The sequence below is a fragment of the Podarcis cretensis genome (assembly GCF_951804945.1).
Source record: "Podarcis cretensis genome assembly, chromosome: 13".
Classification (NCBI taxonomy): domain Eukaryota; kingdom Metazoa; phylum Chordata; class Lepidosauria; order Squamata; family Lacertidae; genus Podarcis; species Podarcis cretensis.
Window position 1 is genome coordinate 8,864,572 of NC_137182.1, and position 27,960 is coordinate 8,892,531.

The 27,960-nt window shown below is 45.7% G+C and overlaps 1 protein-coding gene across 1 annotated transcript in view; it reads right to left on the bottom strand.

The window, feature by feature from the left end:
• Positions 1 to 977: 977 nt before the first annotated feature.
• The window catches only part of LOC307200385 (transmembrane protease serine 11B-like protein), a 63,831-nt gene continuing 36,848 nt past the window's right edge, over positions 978 to 27,960 (bottom strand). Inside the window, exons 5-11 of the mRNA XM_079948928.1 lie at positions 21,924 to 22,098; positions 11,554 to 11,611; positions 11,015 to 11,053; positions 8,462 to 8,639; positions 5,069 to 5,328; positions 4,295 to 4,437; positions 978 to 1,821 (exon numbers count right to left, since the gene is read on the bottom strand). Of these exons, the coding sequence (XP_079805054.1) occupies positions 1,660 to 1,821; positions 4,295 to 4,437; positions 5,069 to 5,328; positions 8,462 to 8,639; positions 11,015 to 11,053; positions 11,554 to 11,611; positions 21,924 to 22,098 (1,015 nt within the window). The 3' untranslated portion in view covers positions 978 to 1,659. The remainder of the gene's footprint in view (positions 1,822 to 4,294; positions 4,438 to 5,068; positions 5,329 to 8,461; positions 8,640 to 11,014; positions 11,054 to 11,553; positions 11,612 to 21,923; positions 22,099 to 27,960) is intronic.

The window sequence follows — 27,960 nt, forward strand, 5'->3', positions numbered from 1 at the left end:
CAAGACATAACCGGCTGTACATTTGAATAAATAAAGTATACTTTTCATTGTACTATTCAAGGATTTCCAGAACATTAGCCTTGTTTCGCCATCCTGGGCTTCATCAGTAGTACAAACTCTAGATAATGCAGATACAGTATCATAATCCTGATGAAGCCCAGGATGGCGAAACAAGGCTAATATTCTGGAAATCCTTGTCTTAGACTCCATGAAAGGATTCTGTGGTATTGTAACAACCTTTCGTGTAGATTGTTGGACTCTATGAACAGACAGGTGGAATAGACACTTAAACATATATGGACCTTATGCATGAACTGATTAGAGAATGAACTGATCCACCGGGTCTTCTACTTTTTTCTGTTGAACTTTATGAGCTACTTCTGTTGAAATCTACAATTTAATACAATGAATAGTATACTTTATTTATTCAAACATATAGCCGGTTACGTCTTGTGTGTTTATTGAATGCTGTTAGGGGCAGCCACCCATGCATGGCTGTCAAGTGTCCCTTATTTGGCGGGACAGTCCCTTATCCCAGCGCCATGTCCCGCTGCTGTCCCTTATTGATGAGGCTTTGTTTGGCTGCTGGCTGGGCTTTCTGCCTTGGGCTCAGAGGGGCTCAGAAGCTGAACATACCTGTGCCCGGAAAATCCCTTATTTTGGCTGCTGGTCCCTTGTTTTCAAATCTCTAAGTTGACAGCTATGCACCTATGAGGCAAGGTGAGGTAACCTCTGGCGGCAGGATTCACAGGGGGAGCAGATTCAGCCTCTCAAGAAATGCACTGGCAGAGATGGCCGCAGCAGCACACTCCTCGGAGGAAGTGGCGTAGCGTGGGGGGTGCAGGGAGGGCCGACCGCACCGGGCGCAACATCTGGGGTTAGGGCAAATCCACGGGTTAGGGGGCGCAAATCCACGGGTTAGGGGGCGCAAATTACTTGCCTTGCCCCGGGTGCTGACAACCCACGCTACGCCACTGCTCGGAGGTGAGATCTGCCTCCTCCTTGGCAGCTTCCCCCTATGCGGCCATTTGTCAAACAGGAGGTGCTGCTGGTCTTCTCCTACCCCAGCAAGGAAATGGCAGGATTGACCTCTGGAGTCTCCTTGGCTCTGCACCCGCCTGGCATTATTCAGAGGGGGCACCTTCCCCTCCCTCCCCACCCTGAAACGGCCTTTGATTCTCACTTCAACCATTGGGCAAACTTGTTTCCGATGCAGAACTTCACTCACCCCTTCTAACCTAATGGGGAGCGCCATTTTGTGTTCACCTCTGGCGCCAGCCCTGACTGCTGTTGTAGCTGTTTGGTGGCAGAAGCCAATGGGTAAATCCTTCCATGTTCTGAACTCACAATCGTTCCTGCTAACATGCAGCTTCCATGACAGGGAGAGGGGAATAGAAAACAGAGGAAAGTGGGCGGGGGGGGGGGGAATCATTTAAGCTATGCAAGGGAAGGTTACCCTTATTTTGTGAGGGAAGCCTGTGTGAATACTGTAAATAAATACTGTTTAACCGTCTGCCTCCATTACTTCTTAACATACCAGAGCAACGCCAACAACTTTGGAAAGAAGGCAGACAATCTCACATAAAGGACTTTTGCACACGTTACAAACGAGTATGACCTGCATACCGCCTATGATGTGCAAAACGTACAAATTTTGCATCAGAGCCCAGTATATTTGGTAATCCAGTCCCGAAAGTAAGTCACTCGTGTGTAGACTCCAGGCTTATTTGGCTTAGCACACTCGTCTCCCCAGCTCACTATGCCGACAAGATACCACATGTTTCTTGTGTCAGGTGTAACCAGCGGGCCACCAGAGTCGCCCTAGAGGGGGAGGAAAGGGAGTTTTAATAAAATGTTGATTTTCAGTAGAAGCAGAAGATTAAAGGGGCAGCATCAAGCTAAAATATATTCATTTTAAGTTAATGTTAAAAGTAGATTCAGATGTTGTACTTGCTGTTGTCCCTCCCTAGCCATGTTTATGCATTTTGCAAATGTTATTTCCCCCTCAAACCAGAGGCAACAGGATAGCCATTTTTGAATTTTGCAATAGCCATGCATTTTAACAGAAGGAATTCTTTGTGTTGGGTGCTAGACGCAGGCCTTTCAGGGTTTTGTGTGTGTATCTCTGAATCAGAGCCAGTGATAGAGAAACTCTAGACTGAGTAGTAGTAGGATGTATTTGTATGTTCTTAGTGACGCGGGTGGCGCTGTGGGTAAAACCTCAGCGCCTAGGACTTGCCGATCGCATGGTCGGCGGTTCGAATCCCCGCGGCGGGGTGCGCTCCCGTCGTTCGGTCCCAGCGCCTGCCAACCTAGCAGTTCGAAAGCACCCCCGGGTGCAAGTAGATAAATAGGGACTGCTTGCCAGCGGGAAGGTAAACGGCGTTCCGTGTGCTGCGCTGGCTTGCCAGATGCAGCTTGTCACGCTGGCCACGTGACCCGGAAGTGTCTGCGGACAGCGCTGGCTCCCGGCCTTTAGAGTGAGATGAGCGCACAACCCTAGAGTCTGTCAAGACTGGCCCATACGGGCAGGGGTACCTTTACCTTTACCTTTACCTTTTAGTGACACATAGTGGTAATTCATTCAAACAGAGGGCCCTGCTTCATCCCACATGGATGTGTTTGTAAGAACAAGCAAAGAAATCTGGATTTGAAAGATAACTGGTATTCCACGAGTTCCAATAGTTAAAACACAAATGGAAAACGCAGGAAAGAGAGGAGGAGAAAAAAAGACAAAAGGAAGAATGAGGGGGAGAGACCAGACTCAGTCCACAGACTTTAGTATATCAGAATGGCTGCTGGTAAGGCAGAGAGAAAAGAAGTGAGTGGGAAGGTGCTGGCCTTGCCCTTCTGGGTATGCCACTCTGCTCTTGGGTTTGATCTTTGCACCAAAAACAGTTGAGTCTTTAGCTCTAGTTGTGTGCTGTGCTGTGTGCAGACAAGGAACCCATATGGGGAACTGCAGAAACCACAAAGAAGAATGCTTAGTTTGAGTGTGTACAGGTGGACCATCTGGAGCCAATGTAGTGCTGCTGTGTTTCACAAGCATTATCTCCTGCAAGAGCTTCTCTAGAGAAGCCATCCCAGTACAGTTGGCGGATCCAGCCTTCCAGCCTTGAGATGGAAGCACAGACTCAGTTCAGGGCTCACTGTGACAAGGACTCCTGCCTTTCCTCCGTTCTTTTGTTTTTAGCTCATTTATTTGTTTGATGGTGTGTTTTTACATCTATTGCTGCTTATATCATTGATTGCTTTTATTTTGTGTTCTATACCCCACCCTGGTACAGTGGTGCCCTGCAAGACGAATGCCTCACAAGACGGAAAACCCGCTAGACGAAAGGGTTTTCCGTTTTGGAGGTGCTTCGCAAAACGAATTTCCTATGGGCTTGCTTCGCAAGACGAAAATGTCTTGCGAGTTCCTGCGGGGTTTTTTCCCTCCCCCCTTTTTCTAAGCCGCTAATCCGCTTATCAGCTGATCCGCTAAGCCGCTAAGCCGCTTAAGAGCTGATCCGCTAAGCCGCTTATCAGCTGATCCGCTAAGCTGCTTAACAGCTGATCCGCTAAGCCGCTTATCAGCTGATCCGCTAAGCCGCTTATCAGCTGATCCGCTAAGCCGCTTATCAGCTGATCCGCTAAGCCGCTTAACAGCTGATCCGCTAAGCCGCTTAACAGCTGATCCGCTAAGCCGCTTAACAGCTGATCCGCTAAGCCGCTTATCAGCTGATCTGCTAAGCCCGTAAGCCGCTAATAGCGCTAAGCCGCTAATGGGCTTGCTTCGCAAGACGAAAAAACCGCAAGATGAAGAGACTCGCAGAACGGATTCTTTTCGTCTTGCGAGGCACCACTGTATCTGTATTAATGAAGGACAGGTTATAAATATATTTTTTAATAAATAAGAGTAAGTATGGGGCATTGAGGAAGGTTTCTAATACAGTCATACCTCAGGTTGCGAACGTGATCCGTGCGGGAGGCACCTTTGCAACCTGAAGCGTTCGCAACCTGAAGCGCTGTGTCTGCACATGCGCGTGATGCGATTCGGCGCTTCTGCGCATGCGCTTGACCTCATTTTGTGCTTCTGCAGATGCACAAGCGCCGAAACCCAGAAGTAACCCGTTCTGGTACTTCCAGATTCAGCACGGTCCGTAACCCGAAAATGCACAATCCACAGCGTTCGCAACCCAAGGTATGACAGTACTCAAAACCAGGAAGTGATGTTCCTTTAAATATATTCTTCCCACAGGAATGTCACCTTTGTTTACAGGGGATTAATTTTATCAGATGAGAGTGGACATACCTGACAGGAATCTACTCCTCCTTCCAGGTAACCAGCACATATCATCCCAGGTGTTATGGCCCCATTGTACACTTCTTTTCTATTACAAGTGTTGGAGTCTATGAGTTTTACTGTTGCTTCTTGAAGAACATTAGGAGTTTCACCTAAACGGAAAATATTCATCAGTGCATCAAATAATTTCCCTCTAGGTAAGGCAAGGCATAGAATAAACTTTTATGGTGTGTCATATAAGATTAGCCACAACTGCTTAAACTTGCATGAATGTAAGAGATTTAAGGGGGAAGATATTTGTGTCTCTGCAGTTGAGCCTCTTTCCCTTCTAGGCTCCATGATTTCTCCTTCCACTCAAGCGAAGATTTATTTCATCTTCTCTTCATCTTCCTTTTCTCTCGTTTGACAGCTTGGGGGAGGGCTCTTTGCCCTTCTACAATTATCATTTTCTTCCCTACTCCATTTTCTCATCTCCACAGAAACCAGCAGCCCTCAGCAATCTGCTAACACTCCCCTGCTCCCTGCCTGACCACTCCCTGTACAAGGTTCAAAAAACTGCATGTACAGTTAGATGGAGTAGGGAAGTGTGAACATGCATTTTCAGCATAGCCCAGAGGCCGGTTTAAAGATGGCATTGGTAATTTAACATAATCTCCTGCGCAAAAAAGAATCCATCCCTGTCTTCCTCTCCTTAAATCTTAACACTGATGAAAGATACGTTCCCACCCTTACCCTTAATCTTATCATATGAAATACTGTCTTCTTCTAAGTAGATGTGCTTACCATCATCACTCATTGCTCCCCACCCTGTAATAACAGCATCTATATTATATGGAATCCTCTCACTTGCATCTGGAAGGCAAACCCGATGAACAGCATTTGTGAATTCCACACGTTTAGCCAGCTGCAGGACAGCAATGTCATATTCATGGGCTGGATAACGGTACTTTTCATGAACTATAATGGTCTTGACAGGCCGTATAAGTAGTGAAGGTGTCAGATAGGTTCCAAAGCTAACAGTCCATAAGCGTGGGTTACTGGAACTGAAAAGAAGCAACAGATTAGAGCGAATCCCAACATTGCTGAACTTGTTCATACACAACAGAAAGACTAAACTCCAAGAGAAAGCAGAGAAGGGCTACATGTATTTTAGCTCCTGTTGAACTGATTATGATGTTACCAATCGGCATTTTGAGATTCTTTGTTGTTTTCATCTTTCCTAAAGAAAATGCAAAGCAACAAGCTACAATCCTCACAGTCACACAAGGCCTTGGAAGTATGTGAGCGGGGTCTAGACCTCCTCACGGGGTCTCTGCCATGGGAGCATATTCATCCAGTGCTTTTCCAGCTGCACTGGCTCCTGGTGGAGTACAGGGTCAGATTTAAGGTGCTGCTTTTGACCTTTAAAGCCCTTCACGGCCTAGGAGCCTCGTACCTACGGGCCCGCCTCTCCCAGTATGCCCCCCAGAGAGCCTCAAGGTCCATAAATAGCAACACCCTAGTGGTTCCGGGCCCTAAGTTAGATTAGCTTCAACCAGAGCCAGGGCCTTTTCAACTCTGGCTCCGGTCTGGTGGAACACTCTGCCTCATGAGACCAGGGCCCTGCAGGATCTGATTTCTTTCCGCAGGGCCTGTAAGACAGAGTTGTTCCGCCTGGCATTTGGCTTGGAGCCAATTTGATTCCCTCCCCCTCTTTTCTTTTTCCTTTCTCCTCCTGTGATGAGGCTGAATTTTAATATTTTAATGTTTCAATATTTTAATGTTGTATTTTAATCTTGTTTTTGAGTTGTATTCATTCAACTTGTTTTTATTATTGCTTGTTAGCTGCTCTGAGCCCAGCCTTGGCTGGAGAGGGCGGGGTATAAATAAAAATTATTATTATTATTGGGAAGACCCATCTGTGAAAAGATTTGAGAAGGACCTCCACTTTGGTTGGTGGAATGTTATTTCCCTGCACAAGCTGCTATTTCTCCTTCTCCCATTGCTGTTCGACAGTGGAATTTGCTGCCAAGGAGTGTGGTGGAGTCTCCTTCTTTGGAGGTCTTTAAGCAGAGGCTTGACAACCATATGTCAGGAGTGCTCGGTTGGTGTTTCCTGCTTGGCAGGGGGTTGGACTCGATGGCCCTTGTGGTCTCTTCCAACTCTATGATTCTATGATTCAATGATTCTAGGCTTAGATCAAAAGTACAACCCTGCAGCAGCTGCTTTTGGTAAAAACAAAGTGCGAGCTGGGATTCGTGCAAATAAACTTCACCTGTAGGTTGGGCCTATGAGTTCATTGCAATAATACACCCCTTTTGTTCCTTCTGATTTTTATACAAAGGCCTGTTCTACAAGAACTTTTATGCTGTGGATGGACTATAGCTCATGGGAGGAAACATGCTCAGCATGCAGAAGGTCTCAATTTCAGTGGTTGGCATCTCCAGCTGAAAAGGCTCGTGTGCTGGAAAAGACTACTGCCTGAGTTTCTGGATATAAAATGAATAGCCCAGTGTTGTCTACTGGGTCAAAGTAGACAACTCTGGGCTATTAATTTTATTTAATAAAATAATTTGTATACTGCCTTTCATTTCAAGAATGGTTTGGTTCACAAACAAAACAATCAAGTTAACTCAATAAAGTTACCGTATTTTTCCGTATATAAGACGCCCCCAGGTATAAGACACCCCCTATTTTGGGGGACTCGGATTTAAGAAAAAATAGTGTATTTTACTATCCGTGTATAAGACCCCCCCAATTTTTGACATTATTTTTTAGGTGGAAAACCCTAGTCTTATACATGAAAAAATACAGTAATTGTTCTTTATTAAATTTCTATACCACCCTTCATCTGAGGATCACAATAGGGAACAGATAAGAAAAGTGTGCACAAGTATATGCATTTTAGCATAGCCCAGAGACCAGCTCAAAGGTGGCAGTTGGTAGTTTAACATAAGGAAAGATAAAAGATACAGGACCCCTGGGTGGTTAAGTCCAGTCGAAGGTGACAATGGGATTGCGGCACTCATCTGCCTTTCAGGCTGAGGGAGCCGGCGTTTGTCCACAGACAGCTTTCTGGGTAATATGGCCAGCATGACTAAACCACTTCTGGCGCAATGGAACAACATGACTTTTTAACTTCCCACCACAGCAGTGGCGTAGCGTGGGTTGTCAGCACCCGGGGCAAGGCAAGTAATTTGCGCCCCCTAACCCGTGGATTTGCGCCCCCTAACCCTAACCCCCAGATGTTGCGCTCGGTGAGGCCGGCCCCCCCTGCACCCCCCCACGCTACACCACTGCACCACAGCTATTTATCTACTTGCACTAGTGTGCTTTCAAACTGCTAGGTTGGCAGGAGCTGGGACAGCAACAGGAGCTCACCCTGTTGTGGGGATTCGAACCGCTGACCTGACTGGCAAGCCCAAGAGGCTCAGTGGTTTAGACCACAATGCCACCCGCTTAATTTACATAATGTCCTGTGCACTGATGACAGATAAGTTCCTCAAGTAAAAGTATCAATCACAATAAAACACTAAAATGTCACAGTAATGGGGAACAGCAGCAACTGGTAAAGAAACTGGTAAAGCAACAGCCAGAGCCCCTCTGTTCTCTCCCCAGGGACATCCTTCCACAAGGTAAGCTAGATGAGCAGTGTCAGGGAACTGCCATCGGAGCCAGAGGAGGAGGGAGGGCTCCAGAGGGATGCCGGAGAGCGTCCCAGGAGGGAGAGAGGCAGCCCATCTGCTGGGGAAGGAAATCAGCGTAGCACCAGTGGAGAAGGGGGGCAGATGGGGGAATCGGCAAGGGGGCTCCATGACTCCTCGCCGGAGACCAGCGGGGAGAGCACGGGTCCTCCGCTGCCCACACCCTCCCTGCGCAGATGACTTCCGCGCAGGGAATGTAGGCGGAGACTAGGCATCAAAGAGCTTCTTTGCTGGAAGAAGTTCAAGAAACGCCCACTGACGGATTCTGCCAGCGATTGAGGCAGCCACGGATGGGTGGCTGTCTGGACAGAAAGGGTTCACCCAGGTAGCCCAGCCAGGTGTGGCGACGACTTACGCACGAGCAACCCCTAGAACCATTACAAGCAGCTTCATATGTTCTCAACAAGTCAGCAAGACATCTCTCATGTCACCAGAGAGCTTAGCTTTATAATTCAACCAGTACATACATTTCTTATTCCAGTTGAAAACTTACTCTTTGAAGCAATGAGCTGCAGACACAAGCCATGTGTTGCTGATCAACGTTGCACCACAACGATGGATGTTATTCCGCATGAGACTGGCCTGCCATGGCCACTCTCCAGACCCCGAGATTTCAACTCCTCCAGTTATTCTTGGAGAGACTGTTGATCTGTTATATCGAAGCCCACAGACTGTTAATGTCAAGAGAAAGGTAGATGTTGAGGTTTATGAAATACGCCTGCCGATCTGTCTAGGTGTATACTGATCATAAAATCATTGGGAGGGAAAAACATCCATCTTTACTGGGGCCTTCTTTCAAAACCTGGGTCAGTTTTGCCACATGCTCCTAATTCAGACTCTGTATGGCACCGTGAGCCCACAGAATTCTATATACTTCAGTACTCTTTCTTATTAGGTTCTGCAAATTTACCATTGTCAAAATATGTATTCAGTACCTCATTAAACCAAACACTTAGATCATGGTGCTTATCCCATGCAGAAATGATATGTGCATATGGCAGGTTGGCTCATATAGTAATAAAGATACCATATTTTTTGCTCTATTAAGACTCACTTTTTCGCTCCTAAAAAGTAAGGGGAAATGTGTGTGCGTCTTATGGAGCGAATGCAAGCTGCGCAGCTATCACAGAAGCCAGAACAGCAAGAGGGATTGCTGCTTTCACTGCACAGCGATCCCTCTTGCTGTTCTGGCTTCTGAGATTCAGAATATATTTTTTCTTGTTTTCCTCCTCCAAAAACTAGGTGTGTCTTGCGGTCTGGTGCGTCTTATAGAGTGAAAAATACGGTAATTTTCTTTACTAGAAATGCATTTTACTTATTTTAAGTGTTTAGATTCCTCTTCTGAGCCACAATGCTCAGAGTGGCTTGCAACAACTTTAGAAATGGCTGCAAAAATAAGATAACATCAGCAGCAGACACCACTTTCTACAGCCCTCCATTTTGAGAACTGTCCATTTGTTACTGCTCCTTGCTACCTGCTACTTAACCAGTTCCTGATCCACAAGAGGAACTCTGTTATTCCATGGCTGCTAAGCTTACACAGGAATCTTTCATGTAGTACCTTGCCAGAAGCTTTTTGAATGTCCAAGCGCACTATTCCACCTGGATCCCTCTTTCTGTATGCTTGTTTACACTCTCAAATAACTCTTAATAGTTTAATATTATAGAAGTCATGCAGATTCTGCTTCAGCAATGCTTGTTCTTCTATATGCTTACTTATTTTATCTTTAATGGTACTTTCCACCAGTTTTCCCATGCAGACATTAAGCTAACTGGCTTGTAATTTTCAGGATGCCCCCTGTATCCCTTTTTTAAAAATGGTGTTACGTTGGCTACTTTCCAGTTCTCAGGTATGGAGGATCAATTTACACTTTTTTTTGTGTTAGAAGATCAGCAATTTCACATTTGAGTTCTTTGAACCTGGATGAACATCATTCAGAGCCAACCATTTGTCCATTTTTATTTTGCCTATTTAGCCTAGAATGTCATCATTGATTAATCAAACCATACAACTTCAGTTTGCTATTATGTAGAAAACAGAGGCCGTTTCTGGACATAAATAGATAAACAAGCCATGTCCGTTAGCGTTTGTTTCTGGTAGGAAAGTGCATCAACCTCAATATTGTGTTCAAACCTCAGTTTGGGACTTTGTAAAATAGCCTGGTTTGGCTCAGATCAACCCAGAGGCTGCTCAACTTGGCTTGGGAGTTTTAGTGCACTTTATTTAACCTCCTCATATTCATTATTGGGGAATCAAAAACTGGTTATAACTTTCCCCCCTTTTGACGTAAGTGTATGAAATTTGCAGGCATGGTAGCCCCGCACCACTGTGAATAAAGCATACCAAATTACAGGCAAATAGAGCCAGAGGCTTTTGTGCAGCACACTTCTAAAATGGGTTTTCACACACATGTAAGAAATTTACAACTTTTTTATTATTTTGGGGCAGAATTGGAAGAAATTTGCAGGCAAGGCTGCCCCTTCCAAAGCCATAAATCCCGTCAATTTTCAGAAGGTTAGCTTCAATCGTTTTACTTCAAAAGCCACCATTACAATATGAGATGGATAAAAAAAAAAAGAATAGTTTAATCTCTTGTTTTGTGGGCAATTGCAGACCTGAGAAAGATGCCTTAGTAGCCCTACCAAACTGTAGACAAATAGTTCAGGGGCTTTGGTGCTATGCACCATTAGCGGGGAAGATGAACTAAGGAAGATTCATTTTCTGAGTAAAATCATTTCAATTACAAGCAGAAGAAGAGGACAAAAGAGAGGGCAAAGCCAATCTTTATGATTCTCATCCACTCACCTTTGATGGAGGAGCCAATCAGCAGCCTGGCTCTGCTTCTTGCTGTATGAGAAGGCCAATCCCCAAGGGGGAAGAGAATATTTCTCCACCTCTTTCAGAGAATCACCCTTATGAGCTCCTAATAAGCCCAATTTATACTTTGCTGGATTGGTCAAAGACCTGGTCACCATGAGTAGCTTGGAAATGTCTTCAAAAGAATTACTGCATTTCTTATAACTAATAGGAGGGATTTAAACTTACAGTCACTGAAGAGTTTTTCAGCCATTTCTTTGCTCATATCTGGAAGAAAGACATAATCAGGATTAGATTGCACTGCACTCATCTGACATCTTACTCCAAGTTAGAATTAATTTTGGAAAGAGCTACTTCAAATTAGATTTAATAGATAGATGATTCATTACAAGAACAGCTGTGCTTTTGTTAAGACACAAAAGGGATTGATGGGTTTATTATCGAAGTGATTTACATATAACAGTCAAAATAATATCACTGCAAGTCATAAAACAATTAAAACATTAGCATAGAAGAACTGTTACTGTGGCCTAAGGCAATGGATTAATTCAGATTCATTTATTGGTATCCGTTCTAGTCCTCACTTAACCATGAAGTTCACTGGGTGACCTTGGCCTTGTCACTGTCTCTCAGCCTTTACAATCTCCCAGGGCTGTTGTGGGAATAAAATGAGGAGAGGGAGAACAATGTGTGACACTTTGAGCTCTTTAGAGGAAAGTTGGGATATAAAAAATAAATTAATCTACCGAAACCTCGAGGGGATTTACCAGTAAATCCCGATCGACCTGTTGGACATCCCTGCTCTAGAGCAACTGGGAACCAAGTCTTTCCTTATACCGTATTTTTCACTCTATAAGACACACTTTCCCCCTCCTAAAAAGTAAGGGGAAATGTGTGTGTGTCTTATGGAGCAAATGCAGGCGAGAGGCTCTGTGCTCCCTTTAAAGAGCCCCGCGGAGCGTGTGTGCGGCTCTTGGGGGCTTTCCCCTGAGGTGGGAGAAGGGCAACCCTCCTCGGGGAAAAGCCCCCAAGAGCCGCACACACACTCCGCGCACTCTTTAAAGGAAGCATGGCTCTTGGGGGAGCCTTCCTCCCGCTGCCCGGGAGAGGCTGCGTGCGGCTATCCCAGAAGCCAGGACAGCAAGCGGGATTGCTGCACAGCGATCCCTCTTGCTATCCTGGCTTCTGGCTTAGCCACGGGAAGCCTCTTGAGGGCAGGGGGCGCCTTCATCCTGCTGCCCTGAAGAGGCTTCGCGCGGCTATCCCAGAAGCCAGAACAGCAGAGCCTCGGATGTGAGATCTCCAGGCTAATAGTATATTGAGACTGATGGACACTTGCTGGGGACTGAAACCGGGAAGGGGGTGGGTGGAGTTTGGGAATCCAAAGGGTATATAATTATAATTATAATTTGTGTTGTTTTTATTTTGTTTTGTTATTTGTATGAAAATTGGGAAAGTCGTGGAAGGGAATTTTGGTCGACTTTAGGAAAAATGCTTAAGAATGAGTATTGATGTATAAGTATTGATGTTTAAGTTTGGATAAGCTAAAACTGGTCTTCAAAACGATCTAAATTAAATGAAAATAAGGTTTGTAAAAATAAATTGAGGAAATGGATGAAAGAGAAAAAATAAAATAATAACATGTTAAAATAAATTATCAAGTTAAAGTTGAGAAATAAGTAATAAGGATTTGCTGAGCTAATAATTTGAATTGGAATACAAGAAGGAGAGGTGCGAGGAGGTCTGAGAAGCAAGTTAAAAGAAAATAAGCAATTGAAATTTAATGTGTTTTAAATTGTTTTTAAGTTTTGTACTTTTGTATTTTTGTCATTTTTTGTTTATTTTTGTTTTTGTGTTGTTATTGAAAATGCTAATAAATATTCATTTAAAAAAAAAAAAACAGAAGCCAGAACAGCAAGAGGCGATCCCAGCAGCCAGATCCCTCTTGCTGTCCTGGCTTCTGGGATTCAGAATATTTTTTTTTCTTGTTTTCCTCCTCCAAAAACTAGGTGCATCTTATGGTCTGGTGCATCTTAAAGGTAAAGGTAAAGGTACCCCTGCCCGTACGGGCCAGTCTTGACAGACTCTGGGGTTGTGCGCCCATCTCACTTAAGCGGCCAGGGGCCAGCGCTGTCCGGAGACACTTCCGGGTCACGTGGCCAGCGTGACATCGCTGCTCTGGCCAGAGCCAGAGCCGCACACGGAAACGCCGTTTACCTTCCCGCTGGTAAGCGGTCCCTATTTATCTGCTTGCACCCGGAGGTGCTTTCGAACTGCTAGGTTGGCAGGCGCTGGGACCGAGCAGCGGGAGCGCACCCCGCCGCAGGGATTCGAACCGCCAACCTTTCGATCGGCAAGCCCTAGGCGCTGCGGCTTTAACCCACAGCGCCACCTGCGTCCCATCTGGTGCATCTTAAAGAGTGAAAAATACGGTAAATCTTTTACTTGTCCCTGTTACCCTTTATAAAGTAGGCTGGGGACCAGGATGAGATGAGAGGCGTGTGCAGGAGCCAGAAGAGAGAGCCAACACAGGCTTTATTTGTGCAGGAGATATGTAGGTGCTGAAGATCTGTAAGCTAGGCAGCGTTGCTGAATGTGTGTGAGGCAGGGAGGGGAGAGAGTGTCTAGTAAAGAGAGTGGGACTTCCATAAAATTTGACACCAGGAAGATTAGGATGGAGAGAGAGAAATGAGTGATAGGGCACATGATTTGACAGCTTGAATGCATAAGGTCTGCAGTTTAATATGGGGCATATGCAATTAAAAAGATTTCATATACCATATTTTTCAGTGACTCAAAATTAAGAAAATGCACTATGCACTATCTGTGTATAAGACGCCGCCTTATTTTAAGCTTCAAAATTTTATTTTAAGGAAAAAATATAGTCTTATACACAGGAAAATACGGTAATCGTGCTGGGAAAGATCCTGTCCAATATCTTGGTGGAGCCACTTCCAAGCGCAGTAATTGGTACTGGGGTAGATAGACCAGTTCAGCACAAGGCAGTTGCTTATATGTATTGGCACCAAATATCCACAAGGTGGAGATCTGTATCAAAGAAAATTCTACAGTACTTACGGTAATTTTTATTTATTTCATAGCATTTATTCCCTGCACCCTTCAGTTTGCAATATTCAGAGCAGCTTACTATACAGTAAGGTTTGAAACAGCAAGGCAAGAAAGACATATCCCACAACAGCTTAAGACGGTTGCCATTAGCAGAAAAATAAGCTTGTTATATGGTCAAAGGCCTGAGCAAAACGTTCAGTTTTGACCTGGTGTCAACAAAAGACAAACGGTTCATTGCCAAAGCAGCCTCTCTGCAGACAACATTCTATAATAAAAGGTAATGGTACCCCTGCCCGTACGGGCCAGTCTTGACAGACTCTGGGGTTGTGCGCCCATCTCACTTAAGAGGCCAGGGGCCAGCGCTGTCCGGAGACACTTCCGGGTCACGTGGCCAGCGTGACATCGCTGCTCTGGCCAGAACCAGAGCCGCACACGGAAACGCCGTTTACCTTCCCGCTGGTAAGCGGTCCCTATTTATCTACTTGCACCCGGAGGTGCTTTCGAACTGCTAGGTTGGCAGGCGCTGGGACCGAGCAGCGGGAGCGCACCCCGCCGCAGGGATTCGAACCGCCGACCTTTCGATCGGCAAGCCCTAGGCGCTGAGGCTTTAACCCACAGCGCCACCTGCGTCCCTAACATTCTATAATAGGTTGTCACAAATGAACCACATACACCTAACCTCCAAAGGCAGGGAGACCCTGAGTAGGCCCTCTGAAGATAATCTCAGCATTTGAACAGGCTCATATTCTAGGTCTCTTTAAGTCTACTTCCAAAAAAAGTGACCAGTAAGTACAATCCATCAATAATCTATAATATAGGGCTTCAGAGGATATGGCCATCACTTTAAATTGTGTGCAGAAATGGACCAGAAGATGCTTAAGAACTGGAAAGATCTGTTCCATCCTATTAGTCCCAGCCAGCAATCTGGTACCTGTTTTTTTTTACTTACAATTTTTTCTAAGTTTTGAGAAGCCAGCCCCATATACAACAGATTGTGGTAATCCAGTTTTAAGTTTACTAGCGGGTGAAGCACAAGTGGCCATGCGCCAGTGTAAAGTGGTCTACTTTAAGTGGTAGCATGTGGGGGTATAGATGAAGGCAAGAATGATGCAGCAAGTCTTTTTTAAGGTGTTGTGGGGGGCATTTGTGAAAAATAAGAATTTGATACTGATATCACCTCAGATCTTTGTGTGATCTTACTCAGCATCAGCAATTTCATGTAAATGCAATTTTGCATAAATTTCAACATCATTTGCTGTAGTAATAAGCTCCCTCAACTACCATTCTAGAATGAGGTAGAAGTGGAACCAATGAAATAAAGGTAAAAGGTAAAGGTACCCCTGCCCGTATGGGCCAGTCTTGACAGACTCTGGGGTTGTGCGCCCATCTCACTTAAGAGGCCAGGGGCCAGCACTGTCCGGAGACACTTCCGGGTCATGTGGCCAGCGTGACATCGCTGCTCTGGCGAGCCAGAGCCGCACACGGAAACGCCGTTTACCTTCCCGCTGGTAAGCGGTCCCTATTTATCTACTTGCACCCGGAGGTGCTTTCGAACTGCTAGGTTGGCAGGCGCTGGGACCGAGCAGCGGGAGTGCACCCCGCCGCAGGGATTCGAACCGCCGACCTTTCGATCGGCAAGCCCTAGGCGCTGAGGCTTTAACCCACAGCGCCAAATACGTTGCCCCAAATTTTGATCCCAGACAGCTTCACTCAGAGAGGTTACCCCAGCACTGAAAAACACTTAGAGGTCCAAGAGAATTAGAAGAGTCACACTCCCTAGTCCCAATACAGGACATCCATCAGAGAAACCAAGTCTGTATCCAGGCCAACCCAGAACAGAAACTCAATGGAAATGAAGCCAGATGATCAATCTCCTACGGGAGCAGTTTATTGGCTAGGAGCAGCAAAAGTTGAGCAACAGTTAATAGGCTGCACTACTCCAAACACCTTGTCCACTTCCTCACGCATCAACAAATGACATTAATCCAATAAAACAGGACTAGGTGGTGCTGCGGAACTGCAGGAATAGTGCCACCCAAGTTGTTGCAGATTTAGGTGATTTTTTTATGATTGAACTGATTGCCAGTTTATTCAGGGCAGGCCTCTAAGGATTCCTTTAAAACGTTTTGTTGTTGCAGTTGCGGAAACAAATGTTCCCATATCAGACATGAATCTCATTTTTAAAGGCACTTAGATCATTCCTAGGAACGGTGGGAGCGATCAAAGGAACCATAACTGATTTAATGAGCCATTCGCAGTTTCACTGTAATGCCCGTGTGTACTTAGACATGCATGGCTTAATCTTTGAGACAAGCATATGTTACTGGCAGGATCAATGAGGTAGCTTCTAGGAATACATGCATGCATTCATACATACATAAGCACTTCATTTATGGGTGTGGCCACCAAGTTGTTGCTTGAAACAGCAGACAGCAGGAGAAGCAATAGCCGCAACATTTACTTGGGGAATTGATGCATCAGGTACAAACTTGAATAGAACAATGTTCCTTGAAATGACTGTCCAGGCATGGCAAGGAATTCCATATTTTCTTTCTTAACAAAATGCTGACTTATCCAGATGAAGCACCTGGTCATGAAGTTCTAACCAGAGTCTCATTCTCATACAGTTTGAGCTAGTAAGTTTAGCTCTGGAACATACTCACTTAAAAAAAACAAAAAACCCAGTGTAGACACACTCTAACTTATGTGTAGAAATTATCACCACCCATTATATGGGTGATGTGTCTGGTTGGGGAATGCTGGAGTCATAACAGACTTTTCACCCACATAATGTGTAGTGATAATTGCGAGCAACAGAAATGCTTAGGAAAAAGAAAGGAAAAACTACACAATCACCCACACGACGACAATTTCCTCAATAGCACATCCTTGGGACACCGATTAGCCCTCACGTGTCCAAAACAACTCCAGACAAAACCTATGATGCTATGAAAACCTGTTATTTACTTGGAATATTAAAATGTTTAATACTTTCTCCCAAAGTTAAAAGAATTTTAAATCGCTTAAAAAGCAAAGGTAGCCTTGTTGGTTCATAAGGAGGCAGAATCCAGAGTTTGCAACTGGGTAATACATTCAGGGATGCGAGTGGCGCTGCTGGTTAAACCACAGAGCCTAGGGCTTGCCGATCAGAAGGTCGGTGGTTCGAATCCCTGTGACGGGGTGAGCTCCCGTTGATCGGTCCCTGCTCCTGCCAATCTAGCAGTTCAAAAGCACGTCAAAGTGCAAGTAGATAAATAGGTACCACTCTGGCGGGAAGGTAAACGGCGTTTCCGTGCGCTGCTCTGGTTTGCCAGAAGCGACTTAGTCATGCTGGCCACATGACTCGGAAGCTGTACGCTGGCTACCTCAGCCAATAAAGCGAGATGAGTGCTGCAACCCCAGAGTCGGCCACGACTGGACCTAATGGACAGGGGTCCCTTTACCTTAATACATTCACTAGGACTGACCAAAATGTCACAATAATGTGACCAACATTATTCTTCAGAACTCTTTACCAGGAAAGATGTTACACAAAGCAGGGAGTGGTAAGATACTTCCTGGGGGTGGGGGTACCCAGAAAAAAAAGTAGCCTAGATGTTGTAGTCATAAAGTCAGTTTGTAGACTCAGTTCCAAGACAGAGATTGTGGGCTTGTTTATTCATTCATTTTATTATTTATTTATTGGATGTATAGACTGCCCTTCACCATAAGATCTCAGGGCGGTTCACAGAATAAGGGTTGTAGCCAATATTAGTCCTACTCGTAGTAGACCCATTTAAGAAAGTGGGCCTCATCAACCTGTTGTTGTTTAGTCGTTTAGTCGTGTCTGACTCTTTGTGACCCCATGGACCAGAGCACGCCAGGCACTCCTGTCTTCCACTGCCTCCCGCAGTTTGGTCAAACTCATGCTAGTATCTTCGAGAACACTGTCCAACCATCTCGTCCTCTGTCGTCCCCTTCTCCTTGTGCCCTCCATCTTTCCCAACATCAGGGTCTTTTCCAGGGAGTCTTCTCTTCTCATGAGGTGGCCAAAGTATTGGAGACTCAGCTTCAGGATCTGTCCTTCCAGTGAGCACTCAGGGCTGATTTCCTTAAGCTCAGTGAGTCTACTCTGAGGGGTATTTAGGGCTTACCCACACTTCCTCCTCATTTTCCAGGGATGGAAAGCTCCGTGTCCAAGCACTCATTTGTGATCCAGAGCTTTCCCTGCGAAAACGCTCCCTTTACCACTGAATTGGGACAAGCGATCATCAGTGGAAAACGTGAACTGCCGTTAGTTCACAACAGCTTTAAAGAGCAGGTTTTCGTGAGGAAAGCTGCAGGGCAAAAGAAAGATTGCTCAGACACTATAAACTTTAAAGCACCTGTGCCTGGAAAGCTCAGGCCAAAAGCTAAGTGTGGATAAGCTCTTAGTTGGCTATAACCCTGCACTTTAAAGAGTTATGATTCCAATAGGAGATAAAGGCATGTGTTTATCTCTACCTAGGATATTTCAGCCTCAAAAAGAGCTTAACTTTTGGCTGGGCTGAATCACACCTTATATTGTCGCTGCTACAAACAGGCACATTTCTCAGTAACTAGGGATGGGAAAGGCTCCATACACACTATACCTTTAAAGTTCATTCGAAACACATTTTTCTCGCCACAGAATTCTGAGCACCATACAGTGGTACCCCTGGTTACGAACAGGATCCGTTCCGTGCTGCTCTGGTTCGCCAGAAGCGGCTTAGTCATGCTGGCCACATGACCTGGAAGCTGTACGCCGGCTCTCTTGGCCAATAAAGCGAGATGAGCGCCGCAACCCCAGAGTCGTTCGCAACTGGACCTAATGGTCAGGGGTCCCTTTACCTTTACCTTTATGATTCAGCTAAAAGAGCGGGTTTTCATGGTGAAGGCCCCAGAGCAAAAGAAAGGGTGTTTGGACACGCAGCTTTGAAGCACAGACCTGTGCCTGGAAAGAGCAGGTCTAAAGGTAAGTGAGGATAAGCCCTAACAGAGGAAGTTAGGTATCATTCAGAGCTATGGATTAATATCGCCCAGGCTCCACCTTCGCAGTGGTGCCATGTTTGCACAATAGCAATCTAAGGGCCTTGCTAGCCATCCTGTCTCCTGATTTCCCCAACCTTCATCAGCTGTGGAATGCCATGGGATCGGTGCACACCAGCAATCCCAGATTAACAGCTTCCACTGTGCCTGGCAAAGCAGTAGTCATAAGAGTTATGGGACGGGTTGTCCGCATTCCAATGTGAATTTCACTATCCCCCTCCAGGTTGTTCCCACTTCTGTGCCAGCAGAGATGTGTGAGATAACAAGCACATGCCTTGAGAAAAAAAAATGTGATGACACAGTTGGTAGCAATTCAGGTCAGATAGCGATCAGCATGGCACCCAAGGAGGATCTTATAAAGGGGGCGGGGGAGAAAAGAAGCTCTTTCCCTTGTTTGTTATTTAAGAGATTTTGTTTCTTTTCTTTTAAAAAAAGCCAGCAATATTTTGAGTTGTTCAGAAGCTGGCTGGGGTCTTATTTTCTCTTCCTTCATTGTGAAAAGAGAGAGGGCTACAAGGCTCTGAAGCTATCACTAAACCCCAAAACCAATTTACAGCTAGTCTACTGGGAATAAGATAAAGGCAGCAGAGAAGAGGCAGGATGTTTTGAAACACTGTCAGACAGGAAGGCTACAGCAGCCCAATCTAATTCAGATTAATTTGGAGTGTATGCCACATTTTTGAACACGTGCATTTGTTCGAAATATTATTCCGTAGCTTTCATCATAGAAGGAACTTATTTCTTGATTCGGTTTTGTTGATTTATGCTTTGCCTAGAAGAGCGTTTTGTTAATGCACTATGTCTCGTCGGCAGTAGCTTCCGGATTTGAGAAGAGGGCTAGCAGGAAGAGTCGATGGATAGACCATAGCTGTCAACCTTCTCTTTTTTGTGGGAAATTCCCTTATTCCAGCGCCGTTTCCCGCTGCTATCCTGGATTGTTAGATATCCCGTAGACTGTCCCTGGGACAGGTGAGGCTGCTGATCCTTTATTTTCAAATCTGAAAGTTGGCAGCTATGGGATAGACAAGTGCGCTCCAGAGGCTTCGCGTTGCTTCTGCTGAAGCCAGGAGAGTCTGCTCTTTGAGGCTGGCGGTGGGGGAAAGCAGCGCTTCCCCCATCGCCAGCCCCAGAGGATGGGGGGCAGTGGGAAGGTGCGCGAAGCCTTCCTGCTACTCTCCAACCTGGCTTGGAGGCTGGCGGTGGGGAAAGCAGCGCTTCCCCCATCGCCAGCCCCAGAGGATGGGGGGCAGTGGGAAGTCGCGCAAAGCAGGCAAAAGCCGTGCGCTCTTTAAAGTGGCTGTGTAGCTTCTGCTGGCTTTTCTAGGAGGTGGGGGAATTCCCCCACCTCGTAGAAAAGCCCGCAGGAGCCGCGCAGCCTTTAAAGAGCGTGCCGCTCTTGGGGGCTTTTCCCCAAGGAGGGAGAAGGGACTGACTGACCGTTTCAGTCCCTTCTCCCTCCTGGTCGAAAAGCCCGCAGGAGTCGCGTGTGGCTTCTGTGGGCTTTTGCGGGAGGTGGGGGAATTACGCCATCTCCCGCAAAAGCAGGAAGAAGGTCTTGGAGTAGCGCACAGGCTGCGTGCAGCCTGTCCGCTGCTCCCAGAGCTGCGGGGGGGGGGGGGGAATCATATTTTTTTCCTTGATTTCCCCCCCCCCCCCTGAAAACTAGGTGCGTCCTATGGGCCGGTGCGTCCTATAGGGCGAAAAATACGGTATGTGTACAAAACAGGTATTCCCTGGATGAACGCATGGAAAACACTAAGAAGCACATATTTTATTTTATTTTTTAAAAAATGTGTATTTTATGTAAAAGTGCATACAATTTAACTATGGATTTTTCATGCATCCTTTTAAAAATATATATATGCAAAAACATAGGGCAGATCAGACCTATGACTGGGCACCAGTGAGACTGAAGCAGGCTGAAATTAGCTGCTCACTCCATCCCTATAGGGATGGGAACCATATGTACCCTGCCTTGGGTTCCGTGATGGAGGAAAAATAGAAGAAATATAATTTATTTTTAAAATTTATGGGGCAATAGCAAGGTTCAGCAGGTGCACTAGAACTGTCATGAGCCCCATGGAGGTGTCATGAAGGGAGTGGTTAGATCTGGGGGGGGGGGAGAGTCAGAAGAGCTCAGAGAATTAGCCCTGGAAGACCAAGGGGAGGGTCTCAGTTGGTTGCAGACCATTGAGTCAGATCCACAAGAGGCATCCGATTCCAGAGAGTGATCCATCAGCTTAAGGGGCGAAGAATCAGACCCTGGGGAAGGCCTGAGTGGAATATTAGGGGTATGTTCTTAACTATGCAAAATCATTTTCACAAAGTCTGACAAAAAATCCAGAATCTATTAGGTAACGGTAAAGGGACCCCTGACTGTTAGGTCCAGTCGAGGCCGACTCTGGGGTTACAGTGCTCATATCACTTTATTGGCCAAGGGAGCCGGCGTACAGCTTCCGGGTCATGTGGCCAGCATGACTAAGCCGTTTCTGGCGAACCAGAGCAGCCCACTGAAACACTGTTTACCTTCCCGCTAAAGCGATACCTATTTATCTACTTGCGCTTCGTGCTTTCAAACTGCTAGGTTGGCAGGAGCAGGGACCGGACAATGGGAGCTCACCCTGTTGCGGGGATTCAAACCGCCAGCCTTCTGATCAGCAAGCCCTAGGCTCTGTGGTTTAACCCCCAGCGCCACCCGCGTCCCTCCAGAATCTATTAGGACCAACCAAAATATCGAAAGTGAGTGAGAGAAAACATGTATTTTAAGTGACAATCTACCATCAGATATATCAGCACTTGGCATTACTTATTTAAAAATCAATCAGAACTATGATTCACAATATGATATGCCTAAAATAGAAAATATATTGCTCGGTTGAAATTAAGACCTACAGTTCCCAGTACATTTAGCTCACAAAACTTGTTCTTAAAAACAAAAATGAAGCTGGCAAGGTTGAGTAGGAATACAACATGATAAATATAACAAGACCTGGGAGAGAAAGCTCAATCAATGGTAAAAAACCTCAAGGCACTTGCCTGTGAGGGTGGAAGAAGGCAGGTTGATGCGAGCAGACCCAGGATATATCTTCAACCTCTCCTGCAAAATCTTGTCGACTGCCATCCGTAGTGCCGTGTTATCAGTAGAAGAGAAGAGAAACATCAGTACGACTTGTGCAATCACTCCACCTGTGTCTGGGCTGAAAGAGAACCAAAGCACACACAAAACCTAACTGATTGGTTTATGGGCTGTGTCCACACTACACCTCTAAAGCACATTCAAAGCATTTCTCTCTCTTTCAAAAGAGTCTGGGCACTGTAATTTACCCCTCAGGCCTCACCCACACCTCCATTTGCCCAGCCACTGCCCCCCAGAAAAACCCACTCTTTAGCGCTGAATCGGAACAAACAGCAATCGTGGACTGCTGTTTGTTCTGATTTAGCACTAAAGAGAGGGCTTTCCATGAGAAAGTGGCAGGGCAAAGGCAAAACCACTCAGACCGGCACGTGGACAATCCCTAGACATCTCACTGCATCTTGTGGGAGGGAACACCATAGTTTAACTTCATATACTGTGTGAAGAAGTGCTTTTGTCTGTTCTGAGCGTTCAGCATCATTTGATGGCACCTGGTTCTTGTGTTATGGGAGAGACAGAAAAATGTCTCCCTGCCCCTCTTTCCCCCAGTGGATGGATATACTTGCTTCTGAATCCAATGCTTATTTCCTCTTAGTTCAATCTAACCCTTTCCCCAAGCTGTTCACCTTTTTGCTTTGTACACATACACACCAAGCACCTTGTAAGTTGACCTTAGTAATCATTTGTTTTTTAAATGAAAACATCCCGGTAAGTTCCTTTAAACTGATAACAAACAGCTCAAGGGAGGTGTGAGGTGCCTTCATGATTGTCACACGAACCCATTGCTGTGCACATCTTCACATTTGGCCAAGAGGAATGGGTTTTCCCTGATGAAGAGAAGATTGTATATCTGACTAAAACAGTGTAATTCCACAGCACGCTCACTGCTTAAATTATGCATATCTGGATGCATTCTACAGCATGTAACCATATTTTAGAGCAGTGTTTCCCAACCTTGGGCCACCAGCTGTTTTTGAACTACAATTCCCACCATCCCTGACCACTGGTCTTGCTAGCTAGGGATGATGGGAGTTGTAGTCCAAAAACAGCTGGAGGCCCAAGGTTGGGAAACCCTGTTTTAGAGAACATACGGATTGCACACAAGGCAATACACCTATTGATGTACAGTAAATTCCAGCCATAAATCATTTGCCTCAAGTCTTGAGACTGGAATGCTTTCTAAGGCGACGGCAACAATTTCTATAAAACAGTGGACAGTTATTTGCTATATTCATTTGACAGATGGAGAGCTAAACCATATGACATTATTTCCTAAAGCAAATGTAAGAGTAAGTACTTATATTCCCTGAGAGATAATCTTACACATAAGCCACCAAGCAATTTCTCCTTCCCACATATAAGCACATTGGGGCAGCATTTATGTATCATCATTAGAGCATTGAACTTTCTCAAATATGTATCAGCAAGTTGCCAGGGGAGGGAGTAGCTATCTCTGCATATCACTATCAGATTTGGTATAGCAGCCTTTTGAATGACTTCCCACCTTTTATTCCTGTTCATGCCCATCATGGTTAAATGTTATAGAAAAGAATAGCTGGAGCCCACTAATTGCTGCTGGACAGTATCAAGGCACTTGTGAGGACGATGAGTAATCCCCAATGAAATTAATGAAGCTTGCACAGTACTCCGCTTAAAGACTGTCTCCTTCTCTGTTTTGGCTTATTCGCCCCACCCAAAGGTGGTTGCAGCACGCAAATTTGTGAAACCACAAACTGTATTTGTGCCAGCGCTGGATGATTCAGGTAGGAGGAGGAGAATAGCATCTGCTTCTGTTTACACACCCTCACCGAGGCAATTTTCAATGAAGCAAAATGCAAAGAGAAAAACACACAGGAAACAACAAGCTTTTATTGGACCAAGGCAACCCTTCCCATCAAGAATACTGATTGAGTATAACCTCAGAACGGGGGTGTTCAGAAACAAATCATTGAGCCATTACGAATTGAGCCCAGCCCACCTTCCAAATTCCAGGTGAGCCTGTCATGGCACAGTATTGGCCTTCTCACGTAATTTTTTCTTCTTCGCCATTCCCACACATCTCCAAAATTATCAAGGGTAAGAAGGCAAACTAGCAGTTGAGAGAGCTTGCAAAAGATTCAGAGCTCAGAAACTCTCCCACAACTCATCACAAGTTTTTAAGTACAGTCATACCTCGGGTTACAGATGCTTCTGGTGGTGTGTTTTCGGGCTGCACACCGCGCCAAACCCGGAAGTACCAGAACGGGTTACTTCCGGGTTTTGGCGCTCACACATGCGCAGAACCACCAAATCGTGCTTTGCGAATGCGCAGACGCGTCAGATCGCAAACCGGGTGTGCTCAGACGCAGCGCTGCAGGTTGCGAACGCTGTGGGTTGCGAATGTGCCTCCCGCACGGATCACGTTTGCAACCCGAGAGTCCACTGTACAGGAAAATGAGGCAGGACATAACCGGTAGACGAGCGGTCTGGCTCCCCAGCTTGAATCTTCTTGAGCTGTGTAGAAGTGGCAGAAAAAGCCTGACCTCTCCCCCCAAAAATGACCAGAAAGCCTCAGAAAGACCCACTCCATTCTGAATCCGAATGGGCAAGTTTCAATCATCAATAACCATGAACAGGGCTTTCCCCCCTTATAGAATAAATATGTTTCTTATGAGAGCAAAGTTTGTGCTCGGGAATCAGCTTTAGCATCCTTAGAATAAAAAATGAGACCTGTTGACAGTTCCCCGCACGTTGGGGAGTGTGCCTCCAGGGGAGAAGTCAAACCGCGGCATTGGCAGCACCAAAGTGACCTCCCCAGAGCACAGGCGTGGGCAGTGTGTATGAAGGTCCTGGGCTGCCCAGTTGACATCCTTTCTGGTGTAGTCCAAAGGAAAGCAGAGCAAGACGTTTGGCACCAGCTTGGCTGCAGGAGTTGCCTGAAGGAGGCATACAAGGTGCATTCCAACCGTCTTAGAGGCTCCACTCCAGATGTGTGTAGGGTTTACTCCTTAGCCTTTTCTTCTCCTGAAGTTTTCCCGCAAGGCAGCGGAGGTTTAGGATCAGTTTTCGTTCTCCTGGATGAGCTGCCTTCCCGGGTTGACAAGCTCCACCTGCCCCTTGTCTGTGTGTGAATAAGCTCTCAAAATCATCTCAGAAAGAACTTCTCTGGCATTTAAGGTTGAGACTCCTTAGGGTAGTGATAAAGCGGGATATCAAATCCAAACTCTTCTTCTATTTAGGGATGCGGGTGGCGCTGTGGGTTAAACCACAGAGCCTAGGGCTTGCCGATCAGAAGGTCGGCGGTTCAAATCCTCACGATGGGGTGAGCTCCCATTGCTTGGTCCCTGCTCCTGCCAACCTAGCAGTTCGAAAGCACAAAGTGCAAGTAGATAAATAGGTACCGCTCCAGCGGGAAGGTAAACGGCATTTCCATGCACTGCTCTGGTTTGCCATGACCCGGAAGCTGTACGCCGGCTGCGACTGGACCTAACAGTCAGGGGTACCTTTACCTTTACCTTTCTACCAGCAGAATGCATTCCCATGGAGACAGTTCACATGTTCTGCTGGAAGTCATGGGAACCAGCCCGTTGTAAAGCACAGTTCTGATTTTATGGAGTGTAAAATATGGCTCCAAATATGTACTCCCAAAGGCGGATTTCTGTACCATTGGCCATCATACTATTATATTAAATATTATGACTAAATCTACACGCGAGTCATTATCTTATTGGCTGTTTAATGGGTATCATGCTGCACGTTCCCTCTCCTCACCCCAAACCCGCCCTTTCTTCCTGTGCTGCACCAAACACACAAATTAAATTAGTCTGGAGACACACCTCTTCAAACACTGCAATACGCTGTGTCTCACCCTTTAATAACTCACTCGAAATAATGTATCGTAAAGATGGATGCCATCACCCTTTCTTGGCAATATAATGTTACCAACCATTTACTCACATAATACAGTTAATCACTGAACTAACATTCCATTTCTGCTCTATATGCCACTGCAAAAAAGCGACTTGTAGTGGGTAAAAACAATTCAAGAGAGAGGGGGAAAGGAAATATCAGCTGTGCGGAAAGAAGGCTGTATTTTTTCTTCCTGTAATGTTTTGAGGCAAGCTCCTTCTCGGGGATAAGATTCAGCAAATCTGTCATCCACTCAAAGATGTTGGCTGCATTGAATAAGTTAAAAAAGAAATAAAGTGGTACCTTAGGTTAAGTACTTATTTTGTTCCGGAGGTCCGTACTTAACCTGAAACTGTTCTTAACCTGCAGCACCACTTTAGCTAATGGGGCCTCCTGCTGCCGCCGCGCTGCCTGAGCACGATTTCTGTTCTCATCCTGAAGCAAAGTTCTTAACCTGAAGCACTATTTCTGAGTTAGCGGAGTCTGTAACCTGAAGCGTATGTAACCTGAGGTACTACTGCACTTAAAGAAATGTTGCCTGAAAATGGCCTAAAAGCATACCAACAGTACAGGCTTAAACTGTTTTAATGGTCATTCCCTGGGAACATTAAGAAACTACTGTATTCTTTGCTCTATAAGACTCACTTTTTCCCTCCTAAAAAGTAAGGGGAAATGTGTGTGTGTCTTATGGAGTGAATGCAGGCTGCGCAGCTATCACAGAAGCCAGAACTGCAAGAGGGATTGCTGCTTTCACTGTGCAGCGATCCCTCTTGCTGTTCTGGCTTCTGAGATTCGGAATATTTTTTCCCTTGTTTTCCTCCTCAAAAAACTACGTGCGTCTTGTGGTCTGGTGCGTCTTATAGAGCGAAAAATACGGTAATCCAGTGAGGGGTTAAGAATCTCTAAGAGAACTGTTAGCATTTTCACCAAACTACAGTTCCTAGAATTCTTTGGGAGAAAATGCAACGTTTAAACTGTTAAGAGACACACATGTGCTTGGAATATTATGTCTAGCTCTTATTGCTGCACCTCAAAAAGGATACCATAGAGCTGAAAAAGGTGCAAGAAAGGGCAGACAAAATGATACAGGGGCTGGAGCGATCCCCTAGGAGGAAAGCTTGCAACATTTGAGGCTTTTCAGCTTAGGAAAAACAGTAAGGTATATGACACAGAGGTATATAAAATTATGCCTCGTATTTGAGGGTGTGTGTCCGTTTGTGTGTGTGGAGAGAGAGGAGTTTTCCTCCCTCTCTCATCATAAGAGCCCCAAGTCATTCAATGACGTTGAATGTTGGAAGATTCAGTCAAGAGAAAGTACTTCACGCAGCGCATAAATGATGGCGTTTGCTATAAAGATGTAGTGTTGATCTCAGAAGGGGATTTGACAAATTCATGGAGGCTATCAATGGTTACACACCACATAGTTAAACTATGGAACTTGTTTCCCTGGGAGACAGTGGTGGCCACCAACTTAGATGGCTTTAAAACAGGACTGGACAAACAGAGGAGATTATCAATGGCTCTGCTCTGCTTCCACAGCAATGCTCCTGAATACCACTTTCTGGAGACCACAGGAAGGGAGAGTGCTTTTGAGCTCTGGCCCTGCTTTTTGGTGTCCCATAACCAGTGCTTTTTTCTGGGGGGACGCAGGGGGACACATACCCCTAAACCTTTTGTGAATTTTCATACTTTTGACCATTTACTGTACAGTGGACGCTCGGGTTGCGAACGTGGTCTGTGCGGGAGGCGTGTTCGCAACCCACAGAGCTGCATCTGCGCACACGTGGGTTGTGATGCGGCACTTCTGCGCATGCACAAAGCGCGATTTAGCACTTCTGCGCATGTGCGACCACCAAAACCCGGAAGTAACCCGTTCCGATACTTCCGGGTTTTGGCGCGTCCATAACCTGGAAAAAACACAACCTGAAGCATCTGTAACCAAGGTATGTATTTATTTTTCCCTATTTGAATTATAAAATGGTGATTTTCTTGAGTCAAAAGTAAAGTACCCCAAACATTTTTTTAGGGTGGGGGGAGC